Below are 18,410 nucleotides of genomic sequence, written 5' to 3'. Positions count from 1 at the left end.
ATTAAAGAATATTATATAAAGTTTTTCAATTTTTTATATAAACTAGGCATTGGTGCTTAAAATGAATCATCTCTTCTAAAACTTTATTACTTGAAGAGAAGATGAATTTTATTTTATTTTTTTAAATAAAACAAATCTTTAACACGTAGTTTTAGTGAAACACATTATAATTAAATTAATTCATTGAACATAACATGTTAATTCTAGGAAGGAAAAAAGAAGAACTTTATAAATATTTTAAATATTTTTTTCTATTTAATTCTTGAAAATTGGAATTGATGGGTACTTGTGTTTTTTCAGAGGTTTTGCTTCCGGTTCACTTATTTTAGAGCCAAAATTGAATTAAGAAAAACTTAAATTGAAATAAATATAATGATTATGGTTCAAAAACCCAATCAAAACCCGACCCATTGACACCCCAAGTTCTAATAAGTTATATAAAATTAAAATATGTACCAGCCTAGTCAGCCCAATTACTAAACGGGACTTGTAACATACTCAATACTTGACAGGCCGAGTCGGGTCAAAGTCTGACTCATTGAGAGTCCTAGGCCCCCCAGCTATATTGGCATTCGAGTTACCATTTTGATGTTGGCATGGTTTCAGGGATTAAGACCCGTATTCCACGTTTTGGTGAATATTTTATATATCCCCATGTTTTGAAACTGATGGCATACTCCCTTGAACTTGGCCTTCTCCTTATAGACCGATAAGAAAATGACATAAATGCCATAATTTTCTCTCACAAAAGTTAGGGTGGCAATGGGTCGCGTTAGGTTGTGTTCCATTCTTTCTTTTAAGTCTCCCATTCTTTCTTTTATAAGTTTATAAGTAGCACATGCCCTCCAATTGGGACTGTAGTCAGCTTTCTTTGCATTTCATTTAATCATTCCAATTGATTTTTCCTTGGTATCGGCGGAAAAGAACATAAAACATGGGAATGGTAAAGTTTTATCATGGATCGTGAATTTTGGGTGCTTTGTTGTACATTTACTGTGTGGGCCCAACCAAAAAATGAAGTAAAAGATGAGGATTTCAACAAAATCTTTTGCAATAAGAAAATTCCTGAAAAACTTTACAATTTGTCTAAACAGCTCGATCGTCTCACCTCAGTCTCAATAGTTGAACGAACATGAAGAAGGTACTCTCTCTCTCTCTCTCTCATATATATAAGTCATGTAGGAATGACCTCAGCATGGGGCACTTTGACGTAGTGGTGTGCACATATCCATAGATGCATTTTACTTGTATTTCGAATAAATGCATCTACAGACATGCACGCACCATCACGTCAAGATATCCCCCATTGAGGTCACTCCAACATTAATATATAAATGGGTCACGTTCAATGGCAAACTTTTTAGTAAACTTTTTGGCAAAACATTTTTCAAAACATGAGTTAGAAGTTTTGGAATAGGCTGATTTTTGGTGAGGATGATCTCTACGGTGAGGAGATCATCATCACCAAAAATCAGCCCATTCCAAAACTTCTAACTCACGTTTTGAAAAATGTTTTGCCAAAAAGTTAGCCATTGAACGCTACCCTATATATATATGAACAGCGTTATTACGACCCCTATTACGACTCATATTGCGACACACCATTTTGTCTTATATAGGAAAAAATGTTTGGAATGGGCTGATTTTTTGTGAGGATGATCTCTGTGATGAGAGGATCATCCTGGCAAAAAATCATCCAAATCCAAAACTTCTAACCCCATCAAAATTGATTTACAAAAATTGGACGGTCTATAATTTTTCAACAAAAATTGGACGGTCTAGAAGTTTCATAATGAGCTGATTTTTGGCAAGGATGATCTCCTCATCATAGAGATCATCATCACAAAAAATCAGCCCATTCCAAACATTTTTGCCCATATAAGACAAAATGGTGTGTCGCAATATGAGTCGTAATAGGGTTTTTCTAAATATGAGTTAGAGATATGTAACTATGTAAAAAACAATGGTTTTTCAAAACATTTTTATATATAGACATATGTAAAAAACAATGGTTTTTCAAAATATGAGTTAGAGATTTTGGATTGAGCTGATTTTTTTTAGGATGGTCTCTATAATGAAAAGATCATCTTCACAAAAAATCAGCTCAATCTGAAATTTTGAAGTCTATCAAAAGAGGTTTACAAATTATTGGTAAAAAATTGATGATCCACATTCTAAATCACTTTTGATAGGGTTAGAAGTTTCAGATTGGACAGATATTTCTTTAGGATGATCTTCTCATCATAGAGATCATCCTCACAAAAAATTGGCTTAAATCTAAACTTCTAACCCATATATATATATATTATATATATATATATGGTCCCGTTCAGCACCCTAAGTTTTACCACACACTTTAACAAACGTGTTTTGTCTTACATGGGTTAGAAGTTTTGGAGTGGGCTGATTTTTGGTGAGGATGATCTCCTCGGTGTAAGATCATCCTCACCAAAAATCAGCCCACTCCAAAACTTCTAACCCCATAAAATGGTTTACAAAAAATGGACGGTCCACGATTTTTCAACGTGTAAACATGGGACTAAACATTTCGGAATGGGCTGATTTTTGGGGAGGATGATCTTCTAATCATAGAGATCATCCTCACCAAAAATCAGCCCATTCCAAAACTTATAACCCATGTAGGACAAAAAACGTTTGTTAAAATGTGTGGTAAAACTTAGGGTGCTGAACATTTCCCTATATATATATATATATATATATATATATATATCTATCTGCTTGTTCATCTCCTTCCCTCGAATAACAAGGTTTGCAATTTGATACAAAGGTTTTTAGATTGATAATTAAATCATCTTAATTATTTGCTCGATTACCAAAGTGTAGGAGGAATTAATTAGTTTTTGAATTCTAATTTATTATATGTATGCCATGCATTCTAGATTAATGATGTGTTCAGTGAGTCAGTGCATGTGGTCAAGGATTAGTCCTATCGGGTATGGTTGGAAAACCTGAGTTGGGCCTGTCCTATGGTCTATCTAATGAACTGGGTCCTGATCCTCTACCAAGGAGGATACCATGTTTTAAAATATATGCCACGTATTTCCTATTTAACGAATGTTTGACTGAAATTGCAATCCAAAATCAAATAAAACTCAAAATTTTCACATATCAAATTTTTGCCGTGTATAAAAATTGCTAACATGGAACAAGACTAATAATGGCTTCAACTCGATACTTGTCAACCCGAGTCGAATCAAAGCCTGACTCATTGACAGTCCTAAGTCCCTAACTATATTGGCATCCGAGTTACCATTTTGTTGTTGCATGGTTTTAAGCGATTAAGACCCAACTCTCCCCATTTTGGTGAATATTTGGGCTTCTCTTATAGATTAATAAGAAAATGACCTAAATGCGTAGCAATGGAAAAACACATGATCCCGAACGGTTGAGATTTATCCTTGAGATGAGAATTTTTTATATTTGTGCCATGGGGATATGTATAAATCTCGATCATTGGATTTTGTGTTCACATGATTATGTGTTTTCTCTTGAGTCATTCTTCATGAGTCAATAGAACTTGGCCCCATTATTAATTTACTATTAACATCATTTTCATTTTAAAATATTTTTTAAATTACATAGTAAAAAAGATGTTTTTATAATTTTAAAAAAAGTAATCTAAGTGATAATGGGGTTGTGAGTTACAATTTTCTTGATTTTTGATCAAAATGACCATGATTATATTATTTTTAAATATAAAGATTGGGGGCATTTGTGAGATCTAAATTTTGACTTAGAATTCTTCTACTCCACTCTTAAATTATCAAAAAGAGTAATGATTTTCTAACTCCCCCAGGTGGCATGCTCAAAATACTCTCTTGATGTGGCATGTGCTAGAACCATAGATTTTTTTGCCTCGGGATAAAAATTGCAAATATTTATGAGGATGTGCAGATTGTATCCCGAGGCAAAAAATCTATGGGCTCATGTGGATACAGGAGCCAGAAGCACTTAGAACATAAGTACTTTCATAAGTACTTTTTGAAGTACTGTCTAGAGTAGGTGGATAATTGTTGTGTGTTTGGATACAGATTCTGAAAAGTACTGTCAGAAGTACTTTTGATAAAGTTTTGTGTTTGGAAACTATTTTGAATTCTGTTAAAATGATCAAAATACCCTTATAAGTATCAGTTACTATTTTTAACATTATGACTCAACAAATTATTCTTCAAAAGAAATAAAAGTTATTGTTTTTATCCATAAAAACTACTATAAACACCCAACAATTATAAACAAATAGAAGATATTGTGAGCAAATATATATAATCACTAAAATATGAAGAAACTTTCACCACATCAGTAGATAGTAAATTTGTGTGCAATTATTCACATCAATCTTGCAATAAGAAAATTTCAACTATGGTTGGAATGCTCATGGATAAATCATTGAGTGAGTAATTGGGAGAGGTAGAAATCAAAATTCAAATGCTACACTAAAAGGTTACCACCACATCAATGGATAATAATAAAATATTATTTAATTGCATTTTTGAGGATATGCTTATAATTTTCAAAATTTATGAGGGGCATACTTGTCCCAAATGCTAGACCAAAAAGCTACTACCACATCAATGGATTGTAATATAGTATTATTGCAATTGCATTTTTGAGGGTATGCTTGTAATTTTCAAAATTTATGAGGGGTATACTTGTCCCAAATGTTACACCAAAAAGCTACCACCATATCAATGGATAATAATATAATATTATTCCAATTGCCTTTTTGAGGGTAGATTTGTAATTTTCAAAATTTATGAGAGGCATACTTGTTCCAATCCCATCATTTTGACAATGTTTTGTGGTTCCACACAAGAGTAATTTAAAGAGTAGCACCATCGGTACTCCATAAAAAAGCACTAAAATGACTCCACAGTAAAGTAGTTTTTTCCATGAGTTATTTATCCAAACACTTTTAAAGTGCTTCTAACTCCCTGCAAAAGTCAGAAGTACTTAGAAAAATCAATCCACACAGGCCCTATGATTCTAGCACATGTCACATCAGTAGAGTATTTTGAGTATGCCACATGGGAAGTCCGATTATCACGACTCTTCCAAAAAAGAAAAATCTTTTTAAGGGCATGTGCATGACAAGTGATAACACTCCTATTGAGTGTAATGATTTTGTAACTCAATCTGATATGTTCCCTGCAAGAATTGTAGATTTTTCCCCCTTGGGATACACAAATGCATATCCCCATAAAATATGTGCAGATGTATCTCGAGGCAAAAAATCTATGGTTCACTTGTCACGTCCATGAGTTTTTGAGTTACCTTGTTATGTTGAGTTACAAAATTGTTACTCCTCTATTAAAGGGGTGTGTGATAGTAGAATGGAACGCCATTTTGGATTGTGACTCTAAAATTGAATTTTTAATCAAAAAGTTATTTCCTTGCTTAATTAAAAAACATTTTATATGGGTTTGGAACAGAAAATATTTGTATGGACAGAAAATTATCAATGAAAATGCATAATTATACACCTACATTTTTCTATAAAATAAAAATGAGGAATTTTTACCAAAACATGATCAACTTTGACTAAATTCTGATTCTAGGTCACTATTCATTTTAATTACCAAAACGTGAACGTGAAAATCAATGATCTCGCAATTTAAAGTGGCAATCTTGTAGGTTTTAAAGTGACAATCTCACAGAGTGAGATCGTCACTTGTGTAGATTAAAAAAACCAACGAAATTGTCACTTTAAATCTGAGAGACAGACACTTGAAAAACCTATGATCTCGCAAGTTCACGTTTTGGGAATTCAAATGAATAGGTAGCCAGAATTGCAATTTCATCAAATTCGGCTCACAAAATGGTAATTTAATTTACCCTAAAATAGAACATTTACCAACTGATTTTTCACCATGCCAACACACACCTCAAGTAATTTGAATAACCTTTTTTGCATCCCAACCTTGGTCTGATAAATGATAAGGGTTGCTCAATCATGGTTTAATTCTCATATGAGACCGAGACGACTCATCCAATATGTCTCAGTATTGTCCACCAACGAAACAAATAGACAAGTCAAACATATCAGACGAGATTTAAAATCACGATTCATTTTTGTCATTGTTGAATGAAACCACTCAAATGTATCAGAAAACTCGTCTGAGACGAGTCTCATTCATGAACGAGACGAGATGTCAAAACGAGTTTTAAAACCATGTCCTTAATGAATGTTTTATTAAATCGACCGAGTATTTGTAAAAATTATTGGCACATAAAAAACCATGGCCTTTGCTAAAAAAGTAAAATACAAACTTGACCTTACAATGGGTATCCTTTTTGGCATAAATAAATACTAAAATAGATATGGCTCTTTTGGTAAATATTAAAAAAAAAAGATTGGGAAGCCAATGATTTCACCTTGTACAACTCTCACCCCACCCCTTTTTAACTAGTATAGGTAGATCCATGAACATTAATTTATTGACATTAAAACATCTTAACAACAACTGAACAACTATCACAATCAGGATATAAGTAAAAAAGAAAAAGAAAAACAAATACAGAACACAAGAATTAATTAACCAAGAGTGCTAATCAGATCTGTAATTATATTGCAAAACCCTTGAAACTCAAGCACTTTCTCCGGGATTTTAGGTGGAAGCCTCACCACTGGATACCGTCTAAATTTGTCGAGACACTTAAGCATCAATCCCTCAGCTGTCCTCACTTCTTGCTTGGCACTAACATAATCATCACAATACAACATTGTAGTACCATTCATGATATGTTGGTTCATTGGGCCAAATTGTGGGAAACAACCAAGAATTGAGACTCTCAATCCGCCATCTAGCGAATGTAGTTCTAAATAATTAAAATAGTCCAACAAGAATCTAAGCTCGTTAATCCCACAAATTGCTAAGATTGCGATTAACCCTTTTAAGTCTGATGTGTTGGCATGTGGGTCGGGTGTCAGACACGTCTGGCACAGGACCGGTGCAATTGTTTGCTTGCACATTTGTTCCACAAAATTTGCGTCACCATCAACGAAGTGATGACTGAAGAGAGGTAGGAACAAAAGAAGAAGGAAGAAGTAAGTTGTTTTGGTAGAGGAGCTCATCTTCTTCAAGTAAAGAACAGTTTTGTTTTTCTAATTGAATAAGATCAATAGGGCTCTTTCACTATTTATAAATCCCTTATGATTATGTTAATAATTTAGTTTACTTATTTGTAATAAGGATATAAGATTATCTTGCAATGATTAATAAATAAATATAAGATTAGATTTTTTAGGATAAGGAAAGGCGATTTAAATTAGGAAAGATCTTTGCCTTTTATTTAATTTTTCGATGTGGGTGTTAAGGATTATTCCAAGGAATCTATCAATCTGCTATATTTGGGTTGTCACTAGGTCGGGTTGCGCCCGATTCTATTCGGACCAATAGAGATTAAAGATGAAAGACAATAAAGTAGGATGATGTGGACCCCACAACTTTAATCTCCAGCAAAACTATAGTTGAATGGAATTCACAGTTGTATTTTATCATATATTAGAGTTCACCAGTGTCGTAGGCACGGGTTGTGTGCATCCTCTAGGATTAAGGGTGTAAAAACGAAAAATATAAAATTGGTGTAAGGGTGGCAATCTTAACACGACTCATGAACAACACAAAATTAGTTTAAGATTTAATGGGTAAAAGATGAAAAATAATCAAATGGGTTAAAAGGGTAAAAGAGAAAATATAATGAAGTTATGGGTGGTGAAATGTAGAGAAAATAAAGTGGGCCTATAATAATATAGTTTTTTGGGTGGGTAAAAGGGATAAAAGTAAAAATAAAAAAAAAATAAAAAAGATTAATAGAAAACATATAATAAAATTAAAGGAGTGAAAATAAAGTTGATGGGGTAAAATAAATAAATAATAAAGTGTTAAAGTGGATCCCACACAAAGATTTGTGTCAAACAACCGTAACAATTCAGTTGTGTTTTATTATATAGATAGATAAATATTGCTATAAATGAGTACCTATTTAATTGGAATAGGAACCGATTAGAGTTGGATTTAAAATGGAATCAATCCGATAGAAACCATAATCGTTAGGTTCTATCCCGTGGATGCCTGGAACCGTTTTATTTTCATTCATTTTTAGGCCACACGTGATTTAGGGTGTTTCTACATTTTAAAATTAATACATATTATATAAAGTTCTTCAATTTTTTTTATATAAACTAGGCATTGGTGCTTAAAATGGATCATCTCTTCTAAAACTTTATCACTTGCAGAGATGATGAATTTTAATTTTATGTTTTTTTAAACAAAACAAATCGTGAACACATAATTTTAGTGGAACAAATTATAATTAAATTGATTCATTGAACAAAACATGTTAATTCTTTAAAGGAAAAAAAAAATTATTCAATTCTTGAAAATTAGAAAAGTACCTGTGTTTTTCATAGGTTTTCCTTATGGTCCACTTATTTTAGAGTCAAAACTGAAATTGAAAGAAATATAATGGTTATGATTCAGGAACCCAACCAAAACCCGACCCATTGACACCCTAGCTCTAGCAGGTTATACAAAATAAAAATATGTGCCAGCCTGGTATTACTAAACGGGACTAGTAACACACTCAATACTTGATAGGCCGAGTCGGGTCAAAGCATGACTCATTGAGAGTCCTGAGCTCCCCCACTCTATTGGCATTCGAGTTACCATTTTGACGTCAGCATGGTTTAAGGGATTAAGACCATCTTTCCACGTTTTTAAACTGATGACATGCTCCCTTGAACTTGGCCTTCTCTTATAGGCCGATAAGAAAATGACATAAATGCCATAATCTTCAAGTTCTTACTCAAAAAAAAAAAAACCCGTTAATTTTCTCTCACAAAAATAAGGGTGGCAATGGGTCATGTTGGGTTGTGTTCCTGTCATGTCGTGGCAATGGTTCACATCCATCAACGCTATCCACTTTTTTTCTCCCATTCTTTGTTTTGTAAGTTTTTAAGTAGCACATTCCTTCCAATTGGGACTATGGTCAACTTTCTTTGCATTTGATTTAATGATTCCAATTGATTTTTCCTTCGTATCTATCGACGGAAAAGAACATAAAACGTGGGAATGGTAAAGTTTTATCATGGATCGCGAATTTTGGGTGCTTTGTTGTATATTTACCGTGTGGCCCAATGAAAAAATGAAGTAAAAGATGAGGATTTCAACGAAATCTTTTGCAATAATAAAACTCCTGAAAAACTCTACTGTTCGTCTAAGCACCTCCATAGAACCCTCCTCAGTCTCAATAGTCAAAAGTCAATAGTCGAATGAACGTGAAGAAGCTCTCTCTCTCGCTCGCTCTCATATATATATATATATATATATATATATATATATATATATATATATATATAGGACAGCGTTATTACGACTCACATTGCGACACACCGTTTTGTCTTATATGGGTAAAAATATTTGGAATAGGCTGATTTTTTGTGAGGATGATCTCTATGATGAGGGGATCATCCTAGCAAAAAATGATCCCATTCCAAAACTTCTGACCCCATCAAAATTGATTTACAAAAATTGGACGGTCTATAATTTTTCAACAAAAATTGGACGGTCTAGAAGTTTCATAATGAGCTGATTTTTGGCAAGGATGATCTCCTCACCATAGAGATCATCCTCACAAAAAATCAGCCCATTCCAAACATTTTTGCTCATATAAGACAAAACGGTGTGTCGCAATGTGAGTCGTAATAGGGATATACGGAACGTGACTCTATATATATATATATATATATATATATATAGGGAAATGTTCAACAACAAACATTTTGGCAAAACATTTTTCAGAGCATAGATTAGAGGTCTTGGAATGGGCTGATTTTTGGTGAGGATGATCTCTACGGCGAGGAGATCATCATCACCAAAAATCAGCCCATTCCAAAACTTCTAACCCCATCAAAAATGGCTAACAAAAAATGGACGGTCCACGATTTTTCAACTTGTAAACTGGGGCTAGAAGTTTTGGAATGGGCTGATTTTTGGTGAGGATGATCTCCTCACCGTAAATATCATCCTCACCAAAAATCAGCCCATTCCAAGATCTCTAACCCATGTTTTAAAAAATGTTTTACCAAAATGTTTGTTGCTGAACGGGACCCATATATATATAGGGAAATGTTCAGCAACAAACATTTTGGCAAAACATTTTTCTAAAACATGGGTTAGAAGTTTTGGAATGGATTGCTTTTGGTGAGAATGATCTCTACGGTGAGGAGATCATCATCACCAAAAATCGGCCCATTTCAAAACTTCTAACCCCATCAAAAATGATTTACAAAAATGGATGATCCACGATTTTTCAACTTGTAAACATGGGGTTAGAAGTTTTGGAATGGGCTGATTTTTGGTGAAGATGATCTCCTCACCGTAGAGATCATCCTCACCAATATATATATATATATGGGATGGGTCATGGGACATATGTAAAAACAATGGTATTTCAAAATATAGGTTAGAGGTTTTGGATTGAACTGATTTTTTGCGAGGATAGTCACTATGATGAGAAGATCATCCTCACAAAAAGTCAGTTCAATCTGAAACTTCTAAATTCATCAAAAGTGATTTACAAATAATTGACAAAAAATCGATGGTCCACATTTTAAATCACTTTTAATGTAGTTAGAAGTTTCAGATTAGACTGATTTTTTTTTTCGGATGATCTTCCCATCATAGTGATCACCCTCACAAAAAATCACCTCAATCTGAAACTTCTAACCCATATTTTGAAATTTTATTAATGTTACATTGTTTTACATATGTCCCTTGATCAGTTCCATATATATATATGGGAAATGTTCAACACCCTACCATTTACCCAACAATTTGCCCAACATGCTTTGTCCTATATGGGTTAGAAGTTTTGGAATGGACTGATTTTTGGTGAGGATGATCTCTACGGTTAGACGATCTACCTCACCAAAAATCAGCTCATTCCGAGATACGTTTGCATGTCCTAGATGATCTCTACGTATGTGTGTGTGTGTGTATATATATATATGAGTCATGCTGGAGTGACCTCAGCAGGGGACATCTTGACATGGTGGCGTGTGCATATCCGTAGATACATTTTACTCGTATCTCGGAGAAAATACATCTACGGGCATGCACGCACCTCCACATCAAATGTCCCTCGTGTCCCCCACTGGTTCATCTCCTTCCCTCAAATAACAAGGGTTGCAATTTAATACCAAGGTGAGGATCTAGAATTAGATTTAGATCAAAACAATCAAAAACATGTTGAAACCCTGATTTGAAATCAAAATGACATTGAATCTTCAAAATCAGATCTTGATCAAGCTCTGTTTTTCAATTATTTTCTTGTTTTCTTCTATTTTTCTTCACCAACTTCTGTTTCAAATTCATTTTGATATGTCTGGGTATAATCCAAGACAATTTGCATAACTTTCTTGTGGATGGGGTTTAGATCTATTTTTCCACCTTTTTTTAGTTGTTCTTTGCATCACCATACCTTGATGTTAGCAGTAAAAACCCATTAGTAGCTTTGAGGTTTTCTTACTTCAAACCCAACTCTTATTTCAGACCCATACTAGTTTTCAATTTCAAAAACACACATGAAAACAGCTGAGACATGGTGGGGTTCTGTCATGAGTATAATGGGCAATGGAGAATTAGTAAAACAAAGCACAACTAAGTATTTCAGTTGGGGTACTTTAAGAAACTAATCAGATCCAATAAATATGGCCAAGAAATGGTGGTTCTATCAAAATATTAAGTTTGAAATGCTTTAACATGATACTATTTGAATTATTGGTTTGTCAATGCCAGTATTAAAAGGAGAATTGAGTCCAACTGCATCTTGGGCTATACAACTATACTTTTCCTTCGTAATCCACCATGAACATCCACACACATTTGTAGTCTATATTTCAGTCCCAAAACATTGCTAGCCCAAACGGAAGGCCATACAGACCATGCCATAATCCTTTAACCAATTGTACAATAACCTAAAAAAACATTTGATCATGACAATTAGGCATTTTGGATTATGCATGTGATGGGTTAGTTGTATTCTGAAGCATGTAATGTTATTGCATGGTTTAAATTATAGATGGACGATTAATATATTCTTGGAAACATGTGACATTCGCAGGTATAAAGAGATATGTCGCCGAAATTGTAGGAAAATTATTTTAATTTTCAAGGTTATGCGCCAAAATCAATATTTTTATGAGAAAACCTTAATAAATATGATAATAATTATAAAAAATCCATATATAGACTTTTTTGGGATTTTTAAGTGTTAGATTATTGAATAGTTTTAAAAAATGTTAAAACGTTTTTTTTTTTACAATTTTTTGCGTTAAATGCGCAACCAAGCAACTGCAAAGTTTGATGAAGGGATAACGAGTCTACCAAGCACTACAATTGCAAACAACCGCAAAAAACAGGAAATGCACAATTTTACATTTTAATGTCTTTTACGGGATACCAAGCAAGGCCTTAGTTTATCACCTATTCAACCTAATGCCTAGTACTACATTTGTATGAATGAGTTAATTTCCACTTCTATCTTTTCTAATTTGTTCACTATTCCATCTACGTCAATCAACCCATATGATACAACTGAGGTTTCATTAGCCATGCCACTTTTTCTTTTTTCTTTTTTCCTTTTTCTTTTTTCTATTTTTTTTTTTTTCGCTTGGTGGGGTTAGCGGTTAACAGTAAGCATTTACTCCCAAGGTCTTAGGTTCAAACCCCTCGAACCTCACAAGGTCTTACCACTTTGCTATGCCTGACTTCTTGTATAGAAGTACCAGCTACTTTTGAAGCGAAGATAGTCAAATGTTTTGAGTGTCTGAGACTCTGAGGGACATGGTCTATCATCAAATCATTCCAACTTTGCTCAAACAATACCGAACACCTGTGTAATTTTCATAAATAAATAAAAATAAAAAAACGAACACCCGGTACAGCATCAAGATTCCATGTACTTTCTCAATAAATCATAGACGGCTCCACTAGGACAAAAAGTAAGTTCCCAACTGCATCCACTCCCCAAATAGTAAACCACAGAACCATATGACACGGGCTTACCATGCAACTCGAGACTTTCCCATACTGTATTGGGGGAAAGCTTTACTTGAACTAAACAGGAGAGAAAGCTAAGTGTCATGTATTTGCTTCATTGTTTATACCAAGTGAGTGGATTTGAAGGGTGTCAGGTTGCTAAGTTTGTTAAGCCTGTGTGTTGATACTTGATACCATGACTTGGGTTCATAATCCACCTTCACCCACTAATTACCAACCCCTGACTAGCTTGCTTTTCAGAAGAAAAAAAGAGAGAGGGTGAGTCGATAGAGCCAAAACGCACAACTCTTGGAATAAAACACAGCCAACTTCAACCATTTGAGATATAAGCATGGTACCTATAAAAGAAAAATAATAACAAAATCTGCTGCTTCCAACATTCAAACTAATGGGTCCTTTCTGTTTTTCTTTCTACCCTTTTAACTTCAGTAACATATCAAAATTTTCTTACGAAAACTAAAATGAAAAGAGTGTGTTTACAAGCAAACCGAGGACCTAAGTAAATTGGACTAGTCTGTCATAGGAAAATATTAATGGCAAAGCTCAAGGCACAATCAGCAGTTTTGATGTGGAGTCAATCACAGATAATAAACACTCTTCATTATATTAGTAAAGCAGAACAATTACTAGACGTGGTCAAATTATGGAACATATTTCTTATCGATAAATGCATAACAAACAAACAAACGAACAAGTGTTGATTTGCAGAGAAAACTTACTAATGAGTGCTGACTGAGCCAGTTTCCGAGCATTGCACTGGAGATGGATTTAAGAAAAATGTTCATTTAGGATACAATTTGAATCGCTTCCTTGCTTCCAAAGGAACGAAATGCACTCTCTACATTCGTTCAATAGAAAGCATGGTGAAGTAACCAAGGTAATAATAATACCATAGAAAATAATAAGCAATCAACAAGAAGCTAAATTACTACTAAAGTTTGATGTTTCATTCAAACAAACTACAGTACGGAAAGATGAAACAACAGGACACCCTTTTTCATGGGACATTAGAAATTAAGCAAATTGAACTTTTATCAGTGATTTAGAACTTTCACAAGCCATATTCCAACTTGTTCACAAGAACTCACATACACACTTCACCGCTGAAGTTGTCTCCTTGCCAAAGCTGGGGCTTTATTTGGAATGTAAACCTTGTAACTCACCTGCCACACACATATGACATCAATCCAGATGTTCAAGCTTGCTATAGTATCCGAACTATTCAAATATTCGATATTTATAGATAAAATAGATCCCAATAATTGAGAAAAGAAGAGAAATCTCACCTGCACCATTTCACCACCGCGCATCACAGACATTGTCTTCTGCTTAAAGTTTGAGCCCCCTTCAACTTCATTCCTTGGTTCATTTGAGCCATTAGTGTCAGGTGTCTCAGCAACACTTTTATCAGGAATATTTCTAGTCTCCAACAACTTTCCCTTAGGAGAGTCCTTTGATATGGGTGCTTTATTTAGAATAGAGGGATCACAAGAAGATTCTTGCCCAAATGTTGAAGTACCCTGCACAGACCTAGTATTAATAGCACCAGTGTTCCCCTCCGTACTCTGACTATTATTTTGCGAAGAAGTATCAGACTTTCTCTCCATCGTTGGAATACCAACATATCCCATGTCCTTGGCTACAATTTGCTTTGTTCCCGTTAATCTACTATGTGCTTCCTTGTGGGATTCAATTCCGATGGATTCCATCTTTGCAGTAGATAGTCGGTTCACACCACTATCACTCACACCTTTCTCATCACTAGAAGCTTTTGTGTTTGTATGGAGTCCCCCACGGAACTTTCTAAGATTTTCCAAAGCCTTTTGTCTTAAAACTAACTCCAAGTCATCCCCCTCCATTGGATGACTTTTATTTCCCACCTTGGTTGACCCAATAACATCTTTGATAGGAGCATCATCACCACATTGAATGATAGAATCATCCTTGCCACTATGAACAAATTGGGTTTCCCTAATTTTGGAAGAATAAGCTTCTTCAACCGTCCAATCGTCTACCCGTCTCTTCTCATAACTATCATTGCTTCTGCAGGATGGGCAGTCATCATATGCTTGGATAATCTCAGCCTTGTTCTCATCCTTACTCTGATATCTTCCTTCTTCTTCCTCAGATTCCTTTGCAACCATAAGAACTGATCTAAGACGTCTCGAATAATTCTCACTCGTCAATCTCTCCTTACCCTCATAACTACTATCATTGTTGCATTCATTGCACGGAGAATGACTCCTAGACCTGTCCTTTTCACCAATCCTCTTACCCAAACTTCTCTTACCCTTCTCTCTTCCTTCATACCTTCCCCTTGTCCTTTCAAATTCACTCCCCCCACCACTACTCCCACTCCGACAGGTTGAACAACTACGCGAATCACTACTCATAGAATCCACACTCACATGTCTTTGTGAGCGTCCGTTACCACGTTTCCTCTTTTGGATTTTCTTCCTCTGCTCAGACCCATCATTTCTCTTCGACACTTTTCTCTTCTTCCTACGGGGTGACTCCCTTTTGTCTTTATGACTCGATGAGCTTCTTCGAACCCTCTTCACACTTCCCTTTGTATTCCCTCGAGTACGTGAACGAGTCCTTCCACGCCTATAATCCTCTGAATCAGAAGATGAAAATGATACTGAATCCTCAGTCCTTGAATCTTCATCCAAATATGAAACAGAAACATCACGGCGACGCTTCTTAGATTTATTTCCCTTCCTACTACTACTTTTCCTCCTCACCTAAACAACCAATATACATAGAGATATATACAGAGAACCCAAATTTAGACACATTTTCAATTTTTCATTGCCACAGAACCTAATTCTCAATGACGCAATTTGCAAATAAAGATTAAACAACCTAAAATGAGATTGGTTATTCAAGAAGAAGAGATGCTTAACTAGGTGATCTCGATCTCAATGTTACAGAATTTATTTCCCTTCCTACTTCTATTATTCCTCCTCACCTAAACAACCAACATACATAGAGATACATACAGAGAATTCAAATTCAAACACATTTTCAATTTTTCATTGTCACGGGGCATAATTCTCAATGTTATAGAATTCAAACAAGGTGGCAATTCTCAAAGAAGGATTAAACAACCTAAAATGGGATTATTTCTTCTTCTTTTTTATGAATGAAAAAGCTTTATTAAAAATGGGGGAGGTCGAGATGACGAACACGAAGAAAAGAGTACAAGAAACAGGAAAGAACAAGAGAAGCAAGACTAAAGAGCTACCCAAACAATTACAAACCCAGTCCCATCTCCCCAAGAAATCCTCAAAAAAAGATCCCTTTTGCTTCAATAAAAACTTAACTCCAATGGAATAAAAGACCCAAAACGTCAACGATGCTCTCGTGATCTTCGCCCAAAACGTCAATGATGCCACAACCCCCAACAGATGGAAAAGGGGACAAGATAATTTATTCTTCTAGTAGGTAATCTCGATCTCAATGTTAAAGAATTTATTTCCCTTCCAACTTCTACTTTTCGTCACGGAAACAACCAATATGCATAGAGATATATACAGAGAACCCAAATTCAAACACAATTTTCAATTTTGCATTACCAAAGAACCTAATTCTCAATGTTATAGAATTCAAACAAGGTCTTAATTCGAAAAATAAATATAAAAAAAAAAAAAATTTAAACAACCTAAAATACGATGAATTATTAAAGAGGAAGACATGCTTAAGTAGGTAATATCAACCTCTAAATTTGCACGAATCTTTGAATACCTCTTTCCCTTCTATTAAAATCTTATTGGAAAAAATACGAAAAAAACCCTAAAACATAATTGAAACATCAAATATATAGAGATCGATTAAGATATATAGAGAGGGAGAGAGAGAGAGAGAGAGAAGACCTCAGAGGAATTCTTAGTGGGTTTCTTCTTGCGAGAAGAGGATTTCTTTCTGGAGGAAGAAGTACCCGCAGCCATGGATTAGGCTTTGTTACCTGCAACAACAAAATTCAAAAAAAAAAAAAAAAAAAACCCAATAGCAAAACAAAACAAATAAAGGGTGAAAAAGAATTAGCAATTAAAAAGCGAATAGGAACGAATGAGTCGAGAATTGCAGTTAGCCATAGTTGATAACAGAGCAAGCAGCCTCTTTCTAACGAAAATCTGTGGAGCAACAAAAAACCCAAATGAGGAAAAAATGAGCACCACGGTTACGACTGGCAATGGGTCGGATAATACCCATCTACCCGACTCATCCGACCCGAATAAATTGGATATGGGCATGGTTTTTCTACCTGATCAAGAATTTGGGTAATATTACCCGATACTTGTTTACCCAAAAAATTTGTAGTGTCAAGTATGAATGTAAGTCATCCTACCCGATTATCCATTTACGCGATAACAAAAGTATAATTTCATATTCTATATATAAATATATGTAAATAATTAGTTTTTTATTATATAATTTTGTTATTAAAGTAAAAAAAATTTAGACGAGAGTAAAATTTTGATGACCCAAGAATTAGTTAAGAAATCGAGTATGGTTATTCACCTAAAACTTAGGTAAAAATTTGGATTTGGGTAAGAAATCGGGTGGGTGTGTGTTTCAATTTAGGTATAGAGTCGGTAGAAACAATGTTTTAAAAATTGGACCAGCATTAACCTGTGTGACTGATCGAATCGATCCAAACTGGTCGGACTAGTTGGTCAAATCGATTGGACCAAAAATGAGATATTAATTAAGTTTTTGGGGTTGCTTCCCAAAATCTAATTGCTCTACTTAAAAAACATGATCCAATGCAGTAGGGATAAGTAATAAGATTTTTTTATAAGAATGTAGTAAAAGTGCCTTCGATCCGCGGATTGTGGATCCGCTTTTTTGAGTTTGAGAGTCGACAACTAGTATTATGGTATATGAACCGAATATTGACTCTAAATAGATAAAAATATTGATTTACAAAAAGAACGAGTCCTGGGATCATGTTACGGGGTTGGAAGGTGTTAGCCACCAACCCCGCCCGTTAAACGTCGATCTCTACTTTCTCAAAAATTACATTGCTAAAAAAATGACCTAAAAAAATAATAAATAAATAAAAATTACTTTTTACCTGAGTGATTGTGATAACGGGTTCTCTCAAAGCTGGCGAAAAGTGTCCTCGTGTGAGTTTTCCTACTTTTTCTCTATCACTAGATTTGCTTCCGATCTCCAAATTGGGGTATTTTCCTCTTAGATCTGAGCATTTTCTGATTTTTTTATAAGGTTTCTGAGTATTTTTTGAGGGTTTCTGAATTTTTTTAGCAATAACTGGGATTTTGATATTAGGTAGGGGGTTGGGGATTCAGATTTAGGATTTTG

At 34.5% G+C, this 18,410-nt stretch overlaps 1 protein-coding gene across 3 annotated transcripts; it reads right to left on the bottom strand.

The window, feature by feature from the left end:
• Positions 1-12,681: 12,681 nt before the first annotated feature.
• Positions 12,682-17,223, bottom strand: LOC147411244 (transcriptional regulator ATRX-like protein). 3 transcript variants are annotated; one of them, XM_086446422.1, is made up of 4 exons: positions 16,958-17,223; positions 14,369-15,826; positions 14,171-14,245; positions 12,682-13,920 (listed from the first exon to the last, which is right to left on the bottom strand). In XM_086446422.1, exons 1-3 carry the CDS (start codon positions 17,030-17,032, stop codon positions 14,180-14,182), a joined length of 1,599 nt encoding a protein of 532 aa, XP_086302548.1. In that variant the 5' UTR covers positions 17,033-17,223; the 3' UTR covers positions 12,682-13,920; positions 14,171-14,179. The 3 variants fall into 3 exon arrangements, with proteins under 3 accessions (XP_086302548.1, XP_086302558.1, XP_086302540.1); XM_086446432.1 differs by having other exon boundaries at positions 12,683-13,838; XM_086446414.1 differs by lacking the exon at positions 12,682-13,920 and having other exon boundaries at positions 13,977-14,245.
• Between the last annotated feature and the right edge of the window lie 1,187 nt (positions 17,224-18,410).

Source organism: Akebia trifoliata, chromosome 1, assembly GCF_017979445.1.
Source record: "Akebia trifoliata isolate Shusen 1 chromosome 1, ASM1797944v1, whole genome shotgun sequence".
NCBI lineage: Eukaryota > Viridiplantae > Streptophyta > Magnoliopsida > Ranunculales > Lardizabalaceae > Akebia > Akebia trifoliata.
This window is presented reverse-complemented; position numbering and strand designations above follow the sequence as displayed.